Raw genomic sequence first — 17,134 nt, forward strand, 5'->3', positions numbered from 1 at the left:
CAGCACTCCAAGCAGGACAGAAGCTCAGGCAGCAGTGCTACAGGAGTCTCATGGATTGTGCAGGCCGAGGAGGAAGGCAAAGAGCTTCTACCCCATGGGAAAAGCACACAGGGGAGCCCTTGGGCGACAATTCAAAGAGCAGAGGGCTGGGAGCAGATGAGGCCCTTCCAGTCAGCAGGAATTAGAAAAAATCTGGCAGGGACAAATCACCAGAGTGCCTCAGGCTGGCATCACCTGCCTCCTTGGCATCCCTTCTGCAATTAATTCATAATTTCATAATTTCTGCACACCAACACATCCTTGCCCTCAGGAAAACTGGAATCTCACATACCAGCTCTCAGAAGAAGTGTCCGTGAGGGAATGGGAATGATGTAGGCCAGGAAACGCAAAGTCATGGTAGAGGGAACCAGCACGTCATGCCGTACCATTCCCAGAGATCTTTCCATTCATTGGGATCACACAGGAAATTTATCACTCAGGCAGCACGGACTTTGAGCCCTGAGGCACTGTGGGGCCAGCATAAAAGGCAGCCTAACTGGTGGCTGTCTCATCCACTTCTGTCACCTCCTGCTCCTTGGGAACCAGGTGAGTTGGAAGCCCCTTTCTCCTCCACCTTCTCTAGGACAGGGTTGAGCTTTCCAGCCCTTGTTCCCGCTCCTTGTTCTTCTGGGGTGTTCTCCGATGGTGCTCGTGTGGGCAGAGGGGAGAGCGTGTGTTCTGGCCAGAGGCTGAGGCTGGGCTGAGGTGCTTCTTTGCATCCAGGCTGGGCAGCAGCACGGCTGGGGCTGGCTGAGCTCTGAAGGAGCGTGCTGGGCTGAGGCCCAGGATCCCCAGTTTGGGCCCGCACAGGCTGGAGCTGCGCAAGCAGCAGGGGCCTTGTGTTGCTGGGGGTGCCTTGCGGGCTGTGTCTCAGGTGTGCGTGTGCTCTGCTTCCTCCCTGCCCTCTGTGCCAGGTGCAGCGCCAGGCTCGAGACATGTCCTGCCCTGAGAAGTGCCAGCAGTGCCGGCCCTGCAACCCTTGCTGCCAGCCCTGCGGCCCCTGCCCGCTGGCCAACAGCTGCAATGAGTGCTGTGTCAGGCAGTGCCAGAGCTCCACCGTCGTCATTGAGCCGCCTGCTGTGCTGGTGACCCTGCCCGGGCCCATCCTCAGCTCCTTCCCACAGAACACCGTGGTGGGATCCTCCACCTCCGCTGCCGTTGGCAGCATCCTCAGCTCTGAAGGAGTGCCCATCAGCTCCGGGGGCTTTGACATCTCCTGCATCACCAGCGGCTATGGTGAAAGATGTTGTCGTCCCTGCTAAAGCTGCTGCCGCCACCAACATCCTCAGGCAAGAACCTCCACGACCTCAGAACACGCTGCTGGACTGAAGACAGAACTTTTAAGACTCTGGATTTAGAGCTTCTGCCTATTGTTTCCTCTCCTCTCCTCGCCTCTCCTCTCCTCTCTTTTTTCTCTTCCTTTTCATTTCCTGTCAGCACCGCTCAATGCCAGCCCTAGTGGGACCTGCTGGCCTCCTTCCCTCTGCAGGCCGGCCAGATGGACACCCCCACTGCATCTTAGCGGCTGCTCCTGGTGCCCTCTGTGAGCCTCCTCCTTTTCTTCTTTTGACTCAATAAAGTTGGTTTTGCATTCAAACTTTGGCCTCTGATTTCTCCTTCTTCCTGTTGCAACTCTGCCTGTTTGCCCATTGGAAAAAGTGGAGGAAGCTGAGCGCTGGAATCCCGGCAGTGCAATTTTCTTTGTTCCCTTTCTCTTGGAGCTGACAAAGATGTGCCTCACTGTGAGGCTGGTGAGGCACTGTAGGAAATTGCCCAGAAAAGTTTTGGATGCCTCAACCCTGGAAGTGTGCAAGGCCAGGTTGGACACCTCTTTGATCGACCCGGTTTAGTGGGTGGCGTCAGTGCCCGTCTGCTGAGGGCAGCGGGAGTGGAAATAAATGATCTTTAAGTTCCCTTCCAGCCCAGACCATTTCTAATGACATACGCTTTCACAGAGGCATCACCAGAGTGACAAATGTGCTCAGTGTTGGGCAGCGCTGAGTCCCCTTTGGACACCCTTGGAACTGACTCAGTCAGACGCGGCGGGAGACGCTGCACTCCTCCCACAGAGCCCATTCCTGCAGCCTTATTTACAAAGTTGGCCTTCCTGAGCACCCACTACACATGAGGAAGCCCTGCTTCCCGGGAAGTGGCCAGCCATCACTTGCTGAGGGAAGTTGGACATAAAATTATTTATTTTTCTGCTTTTCTCATACACGCATAACGCTTTGTGTTTGCTTTAGCAAACTGCCTTGTAACAAGCTCCAAGTTGTTTTCTCTTTTATTTTCTCTTCTCTGTCCACTGCACACATGGGATTGATAGAGTGGCGTGGTGAGCACCATCCATGCAGCCAAGGCCAACCTTGGGACAGCTGGTCATCCAGCCCAGGGCAAGAGCAGGAATGAGCTGCAGAAGCGGGCATGGGCTGTTGGCCAAAGGGAGACGTATTAGAGGGGAAGCAAGACCACAAAGCATATCTGAGCCACTTCCCGAATGCTCCAGAACACCAGGCTGCACATGAAAACTCATGTGCTCTCACGCAGAGATGAGGGAGAGAGGTGCATGTGTACAAGAAGAACAAGAGTGATGCCCTGAGAACTTTGCCACAAACAAACCCACAGGAATGACACAGGTTCACCTCACGTGCCCGCATGGAATGCCACCAGACCATGAAGCAAGCATTCTGCCGACTCTGACGTGTTTATGTCCTGGAAATACTTAGGCCTCTCATCCCGGCCCTAACAGAAGTCTTCACACAGGAACGCACACGGCAGAAGCCAGGAAATGAAGAGGCCGCAGTGTAGGAAACGAGGGCACAGCCCCTGCCATTAGCTGGGATGGTGCACATTTGCCATGAGCTGGTCACAAAATTATTACTTCCACCAAGGTGCTACTGGGCCTGAGGCAGTGCAGGACTGCTATAAAAGGCAGCCCAAGTCTCTGCTCTCGCATCCACTTCTCTCACCTCCTCCTCAGGAATCAGGTGAGTGGGAAGCCTCCAACCCTTCTCCTCCTTCTCTCCTCCTGCTTCCAGACCAGCTCTTTCCTGGCTGGAGGTCTCAGCTGATCGAGGCTGTCAGAGCCCAGGGCTGGCAGCTGCTTCTGCTGGGAGAAGGCAGGGGGGAGAAGATCTTGTGCAGAGAGAGGCTGGGACTTGGCTGAGGTGGCTCCTGGGCTTTGAGGTGGGCACTGCAGTGTGGGCCAGGAGGTGCCTTGGCTGCAGGGTGCTTGGGGGCACTGCTGCTTCTCAAGCGTCCTTACATTCTGCTTCTCCCTGCCCTCTGTACCAGGTGCACCTGTGACCCCGAGCCATGTCCTGCTGCCAGCCCTGCAACCCTTGCTGCCAGCCCTGCGGCCCCTGCCCGCTGGCCAACAGCTGCAATGAGTGCTGTGTCAGGCAGTGCCAGAGCTCCACCGTGGCCATCCAGCCCTCCGCAGTCGTGGTGACCCTGCCCGGGCCCATCCTCAGCTCCTTCCCACAGAACACCGTGGTGGGATCCTCCACCTCCGCTGCTGTTGGCAGCATCCTCAGCTCTGGCGGAGTGCCCATCAGCTCTGGCGGCTTTGACATCTCCTGCATCACCAGCGGCTATGGCGGCAGATGCTGTCCCCCCTGCTAAATCTGCTGGCAACATCCTCGAGCAAGAACCTCCACGACCTCAGAACTTGGGGCTGGACTGAAGATGGATCTTGGGAACAACGGATTTAACCCCTTGGATTACTGCTGTTTTCTTCCACTCTCTTCCCCTCCCTCCCTTTCCTGTCAGCACCACTCAATGCCAGCCTACTGGGACCTGTTGGCCTCCCTCCGTTCCTCTGCAGGCCAGGCAGACGGACACCCCCACTGCACCTCAGTGGTTGCTCCTGGTGTCCTCTCTGAGCCTGTTCTTCCTTAGACTCAATAAAGTTGTTTTGCATCCAAACCTGGGCCTCTGCTTTCTCCTTCCTTGTGTGGCACCTCCTCCAGTGAGCTCAGGGCAAAAGGTGGACACAGCAGAGGGTGGACACTCCACGGTGGACTTTAATTTGTGCCTTTTCCATTGGAGCTGACAAACACATCCCTGGCTTCTCCAAAATGGTGACCAGCAGGAGAGGATGATGTTAAAAGGTCACCGGTGAGGGAATGGCAATCAGCAATGCCTGGGGATAGTCCACAACGTCCTCTCTTCAAACAGCTCCCTCACAATAAGCCTTCTGCCCACCTTCTGTCCAGACACGCAGGGCTGAGGGGTTTCACTGGCTCAACCAAGCATGAGAACAGAACCAAAATCCTCCTCACATCGTGCTGGCAGCTGCCACTTTTTCCCCTTCTGGGTGTGGGAGAGGAGCAAATCTTCCACCTTCTTGCCTCCACCTCCCAGACATGGTCAAACTCTTTTCTCCACATGCCTCGTGCTCTTTGACAGCATCCTTCTCCCATAGCTCCTGGCTCAGGACAAAGGCCACGGTGGCCACAGGACTCCCACATCTCCACAGAGCCACCAGAACCCGGTAACCTCCAAGTTTCTCCATGAGGCAGGAGCAAGGAGCCCGGGAAAGAGCGGAGTGTCCCAAGGCTGCCTGGAGGCAGCATCAAAGGGATGGCCTGGCTTTGGGATTGTCCTCGGTGTGCCGTGAGGGCCGTGGGCCTCTCCAGGTCCCTGCCGATAACACGGGGCTGAGTGTGTGCGAGTGGCTGGCACTGCTGGGCAGGGAAGTCCCTACGAGGCTTGCAATGGCTGGGCTGAGACGTGAGCTCAGGCACAGCTATGGACACACACACACACACACAGACACACAAACGGGCACTGACACATTGCCAGCCTGCCCAGGTGTGCACAGAGATGAACCCAGACGCACAGACCCCAGCAAACGTGCACAGGCGCACGGGCAGGGGGCTGCACACAAGTGCTCTGCCCTGTGCACAACCATCCCCGTGTAGGCCAGAGACTCTCAGGGGGTGTTCCCACGAGTGCACAAGCCCAGGGATGTGCAGGCACTCGCACACACTGGGGCACAGCCACGCTGCCACGCACATTATTGCGGGGCAGCACATGGGGCACAGGCCATGGCAAGGGATGTGACTCAGGAGCTGCTGGGCAGCTCCCAGCCAGAGCAGGGACACAGCACTCCAAGCAGGACAGAAGCTCAGGCAGCAGTGCTACAGGAGTCTCATGGATTGTGCAGGCCGAGGAGGAAGGCAAAGAGCTTCTACCCCATGGGAAAAGCACACAGGGGAACCCTTGGGCGACAATTCAAAGAGCAGAGGGCTGGGAGCAGATGAGGCCCTTCCAGTCAGCAGGAATTAGAAAAAATCTGGCAGGGACAAATCACCAGAGTGCCTCAGGCTGGCATCACCTGCCTCCTTGGCATCCCTTCTGCAATTAATTCATAATTTCATAATTTCTGCACACCAACACATCCTTGCCCTCAGGAAAACTGGAATCTCACATACCAGCTCTCAGAAGAAGTGTCCGTGAGGGAATGGGAATGATGTAGGCCAGGAAACGCAAAGTCATGGTAGAGGGAACCAGCACGTCATGCCGTACCATTCCCAGAGATCTTTCCATTCATTGGGATCACACAGGAAATTTATCACTCAGGCAGCACGGACTTTGAGCCCTGAGGCACTGTGGGGCCAGCATAAAAGGCAGCCTAACTGGTGGCTGTCTCATCCACTTCTGTCACCTCCTGCTCCTTGGGAACCAGGTGAGTTGGAAGCCCCTTTCTCCTCCACCCTCTCTAGGACAGGGTTGAGCTTTCCAGCCCTTGTTCCCGCTCCTTGTTCTTCTGGGGTGTTCTCCGATGGTGCTTGTGTGGGCAGAGGGGAGAGCGTGTGTTCTGGCCAGAGGCTGAGGCTGGGCTGAGGTGCTTCTTTGCATCCAGGCTGGGCAGCAGCACGGCTGGGGCTGGCTGAGCTCTGAAGGAGCGTGCTGGGCTGAGGCCCAGGATCCCCAGTTTGGGCCCGCACAGGCTGGAGCTGCGCAAGCAGCAGGGGCCTTGTGTTGCTGGGGGTGCCTTGCGGGCTGTGTCTCAGGTGTGCGTGTGCTCTGCTTCCTCCCTGCCCTCTGTGCCAGGTGCAGCGCCAGGCTCGAGACATGTCCTGCCCTGAGAAGTGCCAGCAGTGCCGGCCCTGCAACCCTTGCTGCCAGCCCTGCGGCCCCTGCCCGCTGGCCAACAGCTGCAATGAGTGCTGTGTCAGGCAGTGCCAGAGCTCCACCGTCGTCATTGAGCCGCCTGCTGTGCTGGTGACCCTGCCCGGGCCCATCCTCAGCTCCTTCCCACAGAACACCGTGGTGGGATCCTCCACCTCCGCTGCCGTTGGCAGCATCCTCAGCTCTGAAGGAGTGCCCATCAGCTCCGGGGGCTTTGACATCTCCTGCATCACCAGCGGCTATGGTGAAAGATGTTGTCGTCCCTGCTAAAGCTGCTGCCGCCACCAACATCCTCAGGCAAGAACCTCCACGACCTCAGAACACGCTGCTGGACTGAAGACAGAACTTTAAGACTCTGGATTTAGAGCTTCTGCCTATTGTTTCCTCTCCTCTCCTCGCCTCTCCTCTCCTCTCTTTTTTCTCTTCCTTTTCATTTCCTGTCAGCACCGCTCAATGCCAGCCCTAGTGGGACCTGCTGGCCTCCTTCCCTCTGCAGGCCGGCCAGATGGACACCCCCACTGCATCTTAGCGGCTGCTCCTGGTGCCCTCTGTGAGCCTCCTCCTTTTCTTCTTTTGACTCAATAAAGTTGGTTTTGCATTCAAACTTTGGCCTCTGATTTCTCCTTCTTCCTGTTGCAACTCTGCCTGTTTGCCCATTGGAAAAAGTGGAGGAAGCTGAGCGCTGGAATCCCGGCAGTGCAATTTTCTTTGTTCCCTTTCTCTTGGAGCTGACAAAGATGTGCCTCACTGTGAGGCTGGTGAGGCACTGTAGGAAATTGCCCAGAAAAGTTTTGGATGCCTCAACCCTGGAAGTGTGCAAGGCCAGGTTGGACACCTCTTTGATCGACCCGGTTTAGTGGGTGGCGTCAGTGCCCGTCTGCTGAGGGCAGCGGGAGTGGAAATAAATGATCTTTAAGTTCCCTTCCAGCCCAGACCATTTCTAATGACATACGCTTTCACAGAGGCATCATCAGAGTGACAAATGTGCTCAGTGTTGGGCAGCGCTGAGTCCCCTTTGGACACCCTTGGAACTGACTCAGTCAGACGCGGCGGGAGACGCTGCACTCCTCCCACAGAGCCCATTCCTGCAGCCTTATTTACAAAGGTGGCCTTCCTGAGCACCCACTACACATGAGGAAGCCCTGCTTCCCGGGAAGTGGCCAGCCATCACTTGCTGAGGGAAGTTGGACATAAAATTATTTATTTTTCTGCTTTTCTCATACACGCATAACGCTTTGTGTTTGCTTTAGCAAACTGCCTTGTAACAAGCTCCAAGTTGTTTTCTCTTTTATTTTCTCTTCTCTGTCCACTGCACACATGGGATTGATAGAGTGGCGTGGTGAGCACCATCCATGCAGCCAAGGCCAACCTTGGGACAGCTGGTCATCCAGCCCAGGGCAAGAGCAGGAATGAGCTGCAGAAGCGGGCATGGGCTGTTGGCCAAAGGGAGACGTATTAGAGGGGAAGCAAGACCACAAAGCATATCTGAGCCACTTCCCGAATGCTCCAGAACACCAGGCTGCACATGAAAACTCATGTGCTCTCACGCAGAGATGAGGGAGAGAGGTGCATGTGTACAAGAAGAACAAGAGTGATGCCCTGAGAACTTTGCCACAAACAAACCCACAGGAATGACACAGGTTCACCTCACGTGCCCGCATGGAATGCCACCAGACCATGAAGCGAGCATTCTGACGACTCTGACGTGTTTATGTCCTGGAAATACTTAGGCCTCTCATCCCGGCCCTAACAGAAGTCTTCACACAGGAACGCACACGGCAGAAGCCAGGAAATGAAGAGGCCGCAGTGTAGGAAACGAGGGCACAGCCCCTGCCATTAGCTGGGATGGTGCACATTTGCCATGAGCTGGTCACAAAATTATTACTTCCATCAAGGTGCTACTGGGCCTGAGGCAGTGCAGGACTGCTATAAAAGGCAGCCCAAGTCTCTGCTCTCGCATCCACTTCTCTCACCTCCTCCTCAGGAATCAGGTGAGTGGGAAGCCTCCAACCCTTCTCCTCCTTCTCTCCTCCTGCTTCCAGACCAGCTCTTTCCTGGCTGGAGGTCTCAGCTGATCGAGGCAGTCAGAGCCCAGGGCTGGCAGCTGCTTCTGCTGGGAGAAGGCAGGGGGGAGAAGATCTTGTGCAGAGAGAGGCTGGGACTTGGCTGAGGTGGCTCCTGGGCTTTGAGGTGGGCACTGCAATGTGGGCCAGGAGGTGCCTTGGCTGCAGGGTGCTTGGGGGCACTGCTGCTTCTCAAGCGTCCTTACATTCTGCTTCTCCCTGCCCTCTGTGCCAGGTGCACCTGTGACCCCGAGCCATGTCCTGCAACCCTTGCTGCCAGCCCTGTGGCCCCTGCCCGCTGGCCAACAGCTGCAATGAGTGCTGTGTCAGGCAGTGCCAGAGCTCCACCGTGGCCATCCAGCCCTCCCCAGTCGTGGTGACCCTGCCCGGGCCCATCCTCAGCTCCTTCCCACAGAACACCGTGGTGGGATCCTCCACCTCCGCTGCTGTTGGCAGCATCCTCAGCTCTGGTGGAGTGCCCATCAACTCTGGCGGCTTTGACATCTCCTGCATCACCAGCGGCTATGGCGGCAGATGCTGTCCCCCCTGCTAAATCTGCTGGCAACATCCTCGAGCAAGAACCTCCACGACCTCAGAACTTGGGGCTGGACTGAAGATGGATCTTGGGAACAACGGATTTAACCCCTTGGATTACTGCTGTTTTCTTCCACTCTCTTCCCCTCCCTCCCTTTCCTGTCAGCACCACTCAATGCCAGCCTACTGGGACCTGTTGGCCTCCCTCCGTTCCTCTGCAGGCCAGGCAGACGGACACCCCCACTGCACCTCAGTGGTTGCTCCTGGTGTCCTCTCTGAGCCTGTTCTTCCTTAGACTCAATAAAGTTGTTTTGCATCCAAACCTGGGCCTCTGCTTTCTCCTTCCTTGTGTGGCACCTCCTCCAGTGAGCTCAGGGCAAAAGGTGGACACAGCAGAGGGTGGACACTCCACGGTGGACTTTAATTTGTGCCTTTTCCATTGGAGCTGACAAACACATCCCTGGCTTCTCCAAAATGGTGACCAGCAGGAGAGGATGATGTTAAAAGGTCACCGGTGAGGGAATGGCAATCAGCAATGCCTGGGGATAGTCCACAACGTCCTCTCTTCAAACAGCTCCCTCACAATAAGCCTTCTGCCCACCTTCTGTCCAGACACGCAGGGCTGAGGGGTTTCACTGGCTCAACCAAGCATGAGAACAGAACCAAAATCCTCCTCACATCGTGCTGGCAGCTGCCACTTTTTCCCCTTCTGGGTGTGGGAGAGGAGCAAATCTTCCACCTTCTTGCCTCCACCTCCCAGACATGGTCAAACTCTTTTCTCCACATGCCTCGTGCTCTTTGACAGCATCCTTCTCCCATAGCTCCTGGCTCAGGACAAAGGCCACGGTGGCCACAGGACTCCCCCATCTCCACAGAGCCACCAGAACCCGGTAACCTCCAAGTTTCTCCATGAGGCAGGAGCAAGGAGCCCGGGAAAGAGCGGAGTGTCCCAAGGCTGCCTGGAGGCAGCATCAAAGGGATGGCCTGGCTTTGGGACTGTCCTCGGTGTGCCGTGAGGGCCGTGGGCCTCTCCAGGTCCCTGCCGATAACACGGGGCTGAGTGTGTGCGAGTGGCTGGCACTGCTGGGCAGGGAAGTCCCTACGAGGCTTGCAATGGCTGGGCTGAGACGTGAGCTCAGGCACAGCTGTGGACACACACACACACACACACACAGACACACAAACGGGCACTGACACATTGCCAGCCTGCCCAGGTGTGCACAGAGATGAACCCAGACGCACAGACCCCAGCAAACGTGCACAGGCGCACGGGCAGGGGGCTGCACACAAGTGCTCTGCCCTGTGCACAACCATCCCCGTGTAGGCCAGAGGCTCTCAGGGGGTGTTCCCACGAGTGCACAAGCCCAGGGATGTGCAGGCACTCGCACACACTGGGGCACAGCCACGCTGCCACGCACATTATTGCGGGGCAGCACATGGGGCACAGGCCATGGCAAGGGATGTGACTCAGGAGCTGCTGGGCAGCTCCCAGCCAGAGCAGGGACACAGCACTCCAAGCAGGACAGAAGCTCAGGCAGCAGGGCTACAGGAGTCTCATGGATTGTGCAGGCCGAGGAGGAAGGCAAAGAGCTTCTACCCCATGGGAAAAGCACACAGGGGAACCCTTGGGCGACAATTCAAAGAGCAGAGGGCTGGGAGCAGATGAGGCCCTTCCAGTCAGCAGGAATTAGAAAAAATCTGGCAGGGACAAATCACCAGAGTGCCTCAGGCTGGCATCACCTGCCTCCTTGGCATCCCTTCTGCAATTAATTCATAATTTCATAATTTCTGCACACCAACACATCCTTGCCCTCAGGAAAACTGGAATCTCACATACCAGCTCTCAGAAGAAGTGTCCGTGAGGGAATGGGAATGATGTAGGCCAGGAAACGCAAAGTCATGGTAGAGGGAACCAGCACGTCATGCCGTACCATTCCCAGAGATCTTTCCATTCATTGGGATCACACAGGAAATTTATCACTCAGGCAGCACGGACTTTGAGCCCTGAGGCACTGTGGGGCCAGCATAAAAGGCAGCCTAACTGGTGGCTGTCTCATCCACTTCTGTCACCTCCTGCTCCTTGGGAACCAGGTGAGTTGGAAGCCCCTTTCTCCTCCACCCTCTCTAGGACAGGGTTGAGCTTTCCAGCCCTTGTTCCCGCTCCTTGTTCTTCTGGGGTGTTCTCCGATGGTGCTCGTGTGGGCAGAGGGGAGAGCGTGTGTTCTGGCCAGAGGCTGAGGCTGGGCTGAGGTGCTTCTTTGCATCCAGGCTGGGCAGCAGCACGGCTGGGGCTGGCTGAGCTCTGAAGGAGCGTGCTGGGCTGAGGCCCAGGATCCCCAGTTTGGGCCCGCACAGGCTGGAGCTGCGCAAGCAGCAGGGGCCTTGTGTTGCTGGGGGTGCCTTGCGGGCTGTGTCTCAGGTGTGCGTGTGCTCTGCTTCCTCCCTGCCCTCTGTGCCAGGTGCAGCGCCAGGCTCGAGACATGTCCTGCCCTGAGAAGTGCCAGCAGTGCCGGCCCTGCAACCCTTGCTGCCAGCCCTGCGGCCCCTGCCCGCTGGCCAACAGCTGCAATGAGTGCTGTGTCAGGCAGTGCCAGAGCTCCACCGTCGTCATTGAGCCGCCTGCTGTGCTGGTGACCCTGCCCGGGCCCATCCTCAGCTCCTTCCCACAGAACACCGTGGTGGGATCCTCCACCTCCGCTGCCGTTGGCAGCATCCTCAGCTCTGAAGGAGTGCCCATCAGCTCCGGGGGCTTTGACATCTCCTGCATCACCAGCGGCTATGGTGAAAGATGTTGTCGTCCCTGCTAAAGCTGCTGCCGCCACCAACATCCTCAGGCAAGAACCTCCACGACCTCAGAACACGCTGCTGGACTGAAGACAGAACTTTAAGACTCTGGATTTAGAGCTTCTGCCTATTGTTTCCTCTCCTCTCCTCGCCTCTCCTCTCCTCTCTTTTTTCTCTTCCTTTTCATTTCCTGTCAGCACCGCTCAATGCCAGCCCTAGTGGGACCTGCTGGCCTCCTTCCCTCTGCAGGCCGGCCAGATGGACACCCCCACTGCATCTTAGCGGCTGCTCCTGGTGCCCTCTGTGAGCCTCCTCTTTTTCTTCTTTTGACTCAATAAAGTTGGTTTTGCATTCAAACTTTGGCCTCCGATTTCTCCTTCTTCCTGTTGCAACTCTGCCTGTTTGCCCATTGGAAAAAGTGGAGGAAGCTGAGCGCTGGAATCCCGGCAGTGCAATTTTCTTTGTTCCCTTTCTCTTGGAGCTGACAAAGATGTCCCTCACTGTGAGGCTGGTGAGGCACTGTAGGAAATTGCCCAGAAAAGTTTTGGATGCCTCAACCCTGGAAGTGTGCAAGGCCAGGTTGGACACCTCTTTGATCGACCCGGTTTAGTGGGTGGCGTCAGTGCCCGTCTGCTGAGGGCAGCGGGAGTGGAAATAAATGATCTTTAAGTTCCCTTCCAGCCCAGACCATTTCTAATGACATACGCTTTCACAGAGGCATCACCAGAGTGACAAATGTGCTCAGTGTTGGGCAGCGCTGAGTCCCCTTTGGACACCCTTGGAACTGACTCAGTCAGACGCGGCGGGAGACGCTGCACTCCTCCCACAGAGCCCATTCCTGCAGCCTTATTTACAAAGTTGGCCTTCCTGAGCACCCACTACACATGAGGAAGCCCTGCTTCCCGGGAAGTGGCCAGCCATCACTTGCTGAGGGAAGTTGGACATAAAATTATTTATTTTTCTGCTTTTCTCATACACGCATAACGCTTTGTGTTTGCTTTAGCAAACTGCCTTGTAACAAGCTCCAAGTTGTTTTCTCTTTTATTTTCTCTTCTCTGTCCACTGCACACATGGGATTGATAGAGTGGCGTGGTGAGCACCATCCATGCAGCCAAGGCCAACCTTGGGACAGCTGGTCATCCAGCCCAGGGCAAGAGCAGGAATGAGCTGCAGAAGCGGGCATGGGCTGTTGGCCAAAGGGAGACGTATTAGAGGGGAAGCAAGACCACAAAGCATATCTGAGCCACTTCCCGAATGCTCCAGAACACCAGGCTGCACATGAAAACTCATGTGCTCTCACGCAGAGATGAGGGAGAGAGGTGCATGTGTACAAGAAGAACAAGAGTGATGCCCTGAGAACTTTGCCACAAACAAACCCACAGGAATGACACAGGTTCACCTCACGTGCCCGCATGGAATGCCACCAGACCATGAAGCGAGCATTCTGACGACTCTGACGTGTTTATGTCCTGGAAATACTTAGGCCTCTCATCCCGGCCCTAACAGAAGTCTTCACACAGGAACGCACACGGCAGAAGCCAGGAAATGAAGAGGCCGCAGTGTAGGAAACGAGGGCACAGCCCCTGCCATTAGCTGGGATGGTGCACATTTGCCATGAGCTGGTCACAAAATTATTACTTCCACCAAGGTGCTACTGGGCCTGAGGCAGTGCAGGACTGCTATAAAAGGCAGCCCAAGTCTCTGCTCTCGCATCCACTTCTCTCACCTCCTCCTCAGGAATCAGGTGAGTGGGAAGCCTCCAATCCTTCTCCTCCTTCTCTCCTCCTGCTTCCAGACCAGCTCTTTCCTGGCTGGAGGTCTCAGCTGATCGAGGCTGTCAGAGCCCAGGGCTGGCAGCTGCTTCTGCTGGGAGAAGGCAGGGGGGAGAAGATCTTGTGCAGAGAGAGGCTGGGACTTGGCTGAGGTGGCTCCTGGGCTTTGAGGTGGGCACTGCAGTGTGGGCCAGGAGGTGCCTTGGCTGCAGGGTGCTTGGGGGCACTGCTGCTTCTCAAGCGTCCTTACATTCTGCTTCTCCCTGCCCTCTGTGCCAGGTGCACCTGTGACCCCGAGCCATGTCCTGCAACCCTTGCTGCCAGCCCTGCGGCCCCTGCCCGCTGGCCAACAGCTGCAATGAGTGCTGTGTCAGGCAGTGCCAGAGCTCCACCGTGGCCATCCAGCCCTCCGCAGTCGTGGTGACCCTGCCCGGGCCCATCCTCAGCTCCTTCCCACAGAACACCGTGGTGGGATCCTCTACCTCCGCTGCTGTTGGCAGCATCCTCAGCTCTGGTGGAGTGCCCATCAACTCTGGCGGCTTTGACATCTCCTGCATCACCAGCGGCTATGGCGGCAGATGCTGTCCCCCCTGCTAAATCTGCTGGCAACATCCTCGAGCAAGAACCTCCACGACCTCAGAACTTGGGGCTGGACTGAAGATGGATCTTGGGAACAACGGATTTAACCCCTTGGATTACTGCTGTTTTCTTCCACTCTCTTCCCCTCCCTCCCTTTCCTGTCAGCACCACTCAATGCCAGCCTACTGGGACCTGTTGGCCTCCCTCCGTTCCTCTGCAGGCCAGGCAGACGGACACCCCCACTGCACCTCAGTGGTTGCTCCTGGTGTCCTCTCTGAGCCTGTTCTTCCTTAGACTCAATAAAGTTGTTTTGCATCCAAACCTGGGCCTCTGCTTTCTCCTTCCTTGTGTGGCACCTCCTCCAGTGAGCTCAGGGCAAAAGGTGGACACAGCAGAGGGTGGACACTTCACGGTGGACTTTAATTTGTGCCTTTTCCATTGGAGCTGACAAACACATCCCTGGCTTCTCCAAAATGGTGACCAGCAGGAGAGGATGATGTTAAAAGGTCACCGGTGAGGGAATGGCAATCAGCAATGCCTGGGGATAGTCCACAACGTCCTCTCTTCAAACAGCTCCCTCACAATAAGCCTTCTGCCCACCTTCTGTCCAGACACGCAGGGCTGAGGGGTTTCACTGGCTCAACCAAGCATGAGAACAGAACCAAAATCCTCCTCACATCGTGCTGGCAGCTGCCACTTTTTCCCCTTCTGGGTGTGGGAGAGGAGCAAATCTTCCACCTTCTTGCCTCCACCTCCCAGACATGGTCAAACTCTTTTCTCCACATGCCTCGTGCTCTTTGACAGCATCCTTCTCCCATAGCTCCTGGCTCAGGACAAAGGCCACGGTGGCCACAGGACTCCCCCATCTCCACAGAGCCACCAGAACCCGGTAACCTCCAAGTTTCTCCATGAGGCAGGAGCAAGGAGCCCGGGAAAGAGCGGAGTGTCCCAAGGCTGCCTGGAGGCAGCATCAAAGGGATGGCCTGGCTTTGGGACTGTCCTCGGTGTGCCGTGAGGGCCGTGGGCCTCTCCAGGTCCCTGCCGATAACGCGGGGCTGAGTGTGTGCGAGTGGCTGGCACTGCTGGGCAGGGAAGTCCCTACGAGGCTTGCAATGGCTGGGCTGAGACGTGAGCTCAGGCACAGCTGTGGACACACACACACAGACACACAAACGGGCACTGACACATTGCCAGCCTGCCCAGGTGTGCACAGAGATGAACCCAGACGCACAGACCCCAGCAAACGTGCACAGGCGCACGGGCAGGGGGCTGCACACAAGTGCTCTGCCCTGTGCACAACCATCCCCGTGTAGGCCAGAGGCTCTCAGGGGGTGTTCACACAAGTGCACAAGCCCAGGGATGTGCAGGCACTCGCACACACTGGGGCACAGCCACGCTGCCACGCACATTATTGCGGGGCAGCACATGGGGCACAGGCCATGGCAAGGGATGTGACTCAGGAGCTGCTGGGCAGCTCCCAGCCAGAGCAGGGACACAGCACTCCAAGCAGGACAGAAGCTCAGGCAGCAGTGCTACAGGAGTCTCATGGATTGTGCAGGCCGAGGAGGAAGGCAAAGAGCTTCTACCCCATGGGAAAAGCACACAGGGGAGCCCTTGGGCGACAATTCAAAGAGCAGAGGGCTGGGAGCAGATGAGGCCCTTCCAGTCAGCAGGAATTAGAAAAAATCTGGCAGGGACAAATCACCAGAGTGCCTCAGGCTGGCATCACCTGCCTCCTTGGCATCCCTTCTGCAATTAATTCATAATTTCATAATTTCTGCACACCAACACATCCTTGCCCTCAGGAAAACTGGAATCTCACATACCAGCTCTCAGAAGAAGTGTCCGTGAGGGAATGGGAATGATGTAGGCCAGGAAACGCAAAGTCATGGTAGAGGGAACCAGCACGTCATGCCGTACCATTCCCAGAGATCTTTCCATTCATTGGGATCACACAGGAAATTTATCACTCAGGCAGCACGGACTTTGAGCCCTGAGGCACTGTGGGGCCAGCATAAAAGGCAGCCTAACTGGTGGCTGTCTCATCCACTTCTGTCACCTCCTGCTCCTTGGGAACCAGGTGAGTTGGAAGCCCCTTTCTCCTCCACCTTCTCTAGGACAGGGTTGAGCTTTCCAGCCCTTGTTCCCGCTCCTTGTTCTTCTGGGGTGTTCTCCGATGGTGCTCGTGTGGGCAGAGGGGAGAGCGTGTGTTCTGGCCAGAGGCTGAGGCTGGGCTGAGGTGCTTCTTTGCATCCAGGCTGGGCAGCAGCACGGCTGGGGCTGGCTGAGCTCTGAAGGAGCGTGCTGGGCTGAGGCCCAGGATCCCCAGTTTGGGCCCGCACAGGCTGGAGCTGCGCAAGCAGCAGGGGCCTTGTGTTGCTGGGGGTGCCTTGCGGGCTGTGTCTCAGGTGTGCGTGTGCTCTGCTTCCTCCCTGCCCTCTGTGCCAGGTGCAGCGCCAGGCTCGAGACATGTCCTGCCCTGAGAAGTGCCAGCAGTGCCGGCCCTGCAACCCTTGCTGCCAGCCCTGCGGCCCCTGCCCGCTGGCCAACAGCTGCAATGAGTGCTGTGTCAGGCAGTGCCAGAGCTCCACCGTCGTCATTGAGCCGCCTGCTGTGCTGGTGACCCTGCCCGGGCCCATCCTCAGCTCCTTCCCACAGAACACCGTGGTGGGATCCTCCACCTCCGCTGCCGTTGGCAGCATCCTCAGCTCTGAAGGAGTGCCCATCAGCTCCGGGGGCTTTGACATCTCCTGCATCACCAGCGGCTATGGTGAAAGATGTTGTCGTCCCTGCTAAAGCTGCTGCCGCCACCAACATCCTCAGGCAAGAACCTCCACGACCTCAGAACACGCTGCTGGACTGAAGACAGAACTTTAAGACTCTGGATTTAGAGCTTCTGCCTATTGTTTCCTCTCCTCTCCTCGCCTCTCCTCTCCTCTCTTTTTTCTCTTCCTTTTCATTTCCTGTCAGCACCGCTCAATGCCAGCCCTAGTGGGACCTGCTGGCCTCCTTCCCTCTGCAGGCCGGCCAGATGGACACCCCCACTGCATCTTAGCGGCTGCTCCTGGTGCCCTCTGTGAGCCTCCTCCTTTTCTTCTTTTGACTCAATAAAGTTGGTTTTGCATTCAAACTTTGGCCTCTGATTTCTCCTTCTTCCTGTTGCAACTCTGCCTGTTTGCCCATTGGAAAAAGTGGAGGAAGCTGAGCGCTGGAATCCCGGCAGTGCAA

At 56.7% G+C, this 17,134-nt stretch overlaps 6 protein-coding genes across 7 annotated transcripts; all 6 read left to right on the forward strand.

Moving 5' to 3' along the window:
• The first annotated feature begins 491 nt into the window (after nt 1-491).
• On the forward strand, nt 492-1,636 carry LOC125331241 (feather keratin Cos1-1/Cos1-3/Cos2-1-like). Its single transcript, XM_048315138.1, has 2 exons — nt 492-585; nt 954-1,636. The coding sequence occupies exon 2, from the start codon at nt 975-977 to the stop codon at nt 1,299-1,301; it is 327 nt and encodes a 108-aa protein (XP_048171095.1). The 5' UTR covers nt 492-585; nt 954-974; the 3' UTR covers nt 1,302-1,636.
• Nucleotides 1,637-2,916: 1,280 nt separating this feature from the next.
• LOC125331257 (feather keratin Cos1-2-like) lies at nt 2,917-3,963 on the forward strand. Of its 2 annotated transcripts, none has more exons than XM_048315139.1 (2): nt 2,917-3,023; nt 3,331-3,963. In XM_048315139.1, the coding sequence occupies exon 2, from the start codon at nt 3,352-3,354 to the stop codon at nt 3,658-3,660; it is 309 nt and encodes a 102-aa protein (XP_048171096.1). In that variant the 5' UTR covers nt 2,917-3,023; nt 3,331-3,351; the 3' UTR covers nt 3,661-3,963. The 2 variants fall into 2 exon arrangements, with proteins under 2 accessions (XP_048171096.1, XP_048171097.1); XM_048315140.1 differs by lacking the exon at nt 2,917-3,023 and adding an exon at nt 3,079-3,222.
• A 1,671-nt stretch (nt 3,964-5,634) lies between these two features.
• On the forward strand, nt 5,635-6,778 carry LOC125335396 (feather keratin Cos1-1/Cos1-3/Cos2-1-like). The gene is made up of 2 exons (XM_048322971.1): nt 5,635-5,728; nt 6,097-6,778. Exon 2 carries the CDS (start codon nt 6,118-6,120, stop codon nt 6,442-6,444), a length of 327 nt encoding a protein of 108 aa, XP_048178928.1. The 5' UTR covers nt 5,635-5,728; nt 6,097-6,117; the 3' UTR covers nt 6,445-6,778.
• A 1,488-nt stretch (nt 6,779-8,266) lies between these two features.
• Nucleotides 8,267-9,093, forward strand: LOC125335399 (feather keratin Cos1-2-like). The gene is made up of 2 exons (XM_048322985.1): nt 8,267-8,364; nt 8,473-9,093. Exon 2 carries the CDS (start codon nt 8,494-8,496, stop codon nt 8,788-8,790), a length of 297 nt encoding a protein of 98 aa, XP_048178942.1. The 5' UTR covers nt 8,267-8,364; nt 8,473-8,493; the 3' UTR covers nt 8,791-9,093.
• Nucleotides 9,094-10,768: 1,675 nt separating this feature from the next.
• LOC125335406 (feather keratin Cos1-1/Cos1-3/Cos2-1-like) lies at nt 10,769-11,648 on the forward strand. The gene is made up of 2 exons (XM_048322997.1): nt 10,769-10,862; nt 11,231-11,648. The coding sequence occupies exon 2, from the start codon at nt 11,252-11,254 to the stop codon at nt 11,576-11,578; it is 327 nt and encodes a 108-aa protein (XP_048178954.1). The 5' UTR covers nt 10,769-10,862; nt 11,231-11,251; the 3' UTR covers nt 11,579-11,648.
• A 4,244-nt stretch (nt 11,649-15,892) lies between these two features.
• LOC125331284 (feather keratin Cos1-1/Cos1-3/Cos2-1-like) lies at nt 15,893-17,036 on the forward strand. The gene is made up of 2 exons (XM_048315141.1): nt 15,893-15,986; nt 16,355-17,036. Exon 2 carries the CDS (start codon nt 16,376-16,378, stop codon nt 16,700-16,702), a length of 327 nt encoding a protein of 108 aa, XP_048171098.1. The 5' UTR covers nt 15,893-15,986; nt 16,355-16,375; the 3' UTR covers nt 16,703-17,036.
• Nucleotides 17,037-17,134: the final 98 nt, after the last annotated feature.

This window comes from Corvus hawaiiensis, chromosome 1 (genome assembly GCF_020740725.1).
Source record: "Corvus hawaiiensis isolate bCorHaw1 chromosome 1, bCorHaw1.pri.cur, whole genome shotgun sequence".
In the NCBI taxonomy this organism is placed as follows: Eukaryota; Metazoa; Chordata; class Aves; order Passeriformes; family Corvidae; genus Corvus; species Corvus hawaiiensis.

Excerpts from the sequence above, each read along its gene's own strand:
- LOC125331241 (XM_048315138.1), top strand. The coding sequence starts at position 975 with ATGTCCTGCCCTGAGAAGTGCCAGCAGTGCCGGCCCTGCAACCCTTGC.
- LOC125331257 (XM_048315139.1), top strand. The coding sequence starts at position 3,352 with ATGTCCTGCTGCCAGCCCTGCAACCCTTGCTGCCAGCCCTGCGGCCCC.
- LOC125335396 (XM_048322971.1), top strand. The coding sequence starts at position 6,118 with ATGTCCTGCCCTGAGAAGTGCCAGCAGTGCCGGCCCTGCAACCCTTGC.
- LOC125335399 (XM_048322985.1), top strand. The coding sequence starts at position 8,494 with ATGTCCTGCAACCCTTGCTGCCAGCCCTGTGGCCCCTGCCCGCTGGCC.
- LOC125335406 (XM_048322997.1), top strand. The coding sequence starts at position 11,252 with ATGTCCTGCCCTGAGAAGTGCCAGCAGTGCCGGCCCTGCAACCCTTGC.
- LOC125331284 (XM_048315141.1), top strand. The coding sequence starts at position 16,376 with ATGTCCTGCCCTGAGAAGTGCCAGCAGTGCCGGCCCTGCAACCCTTGC.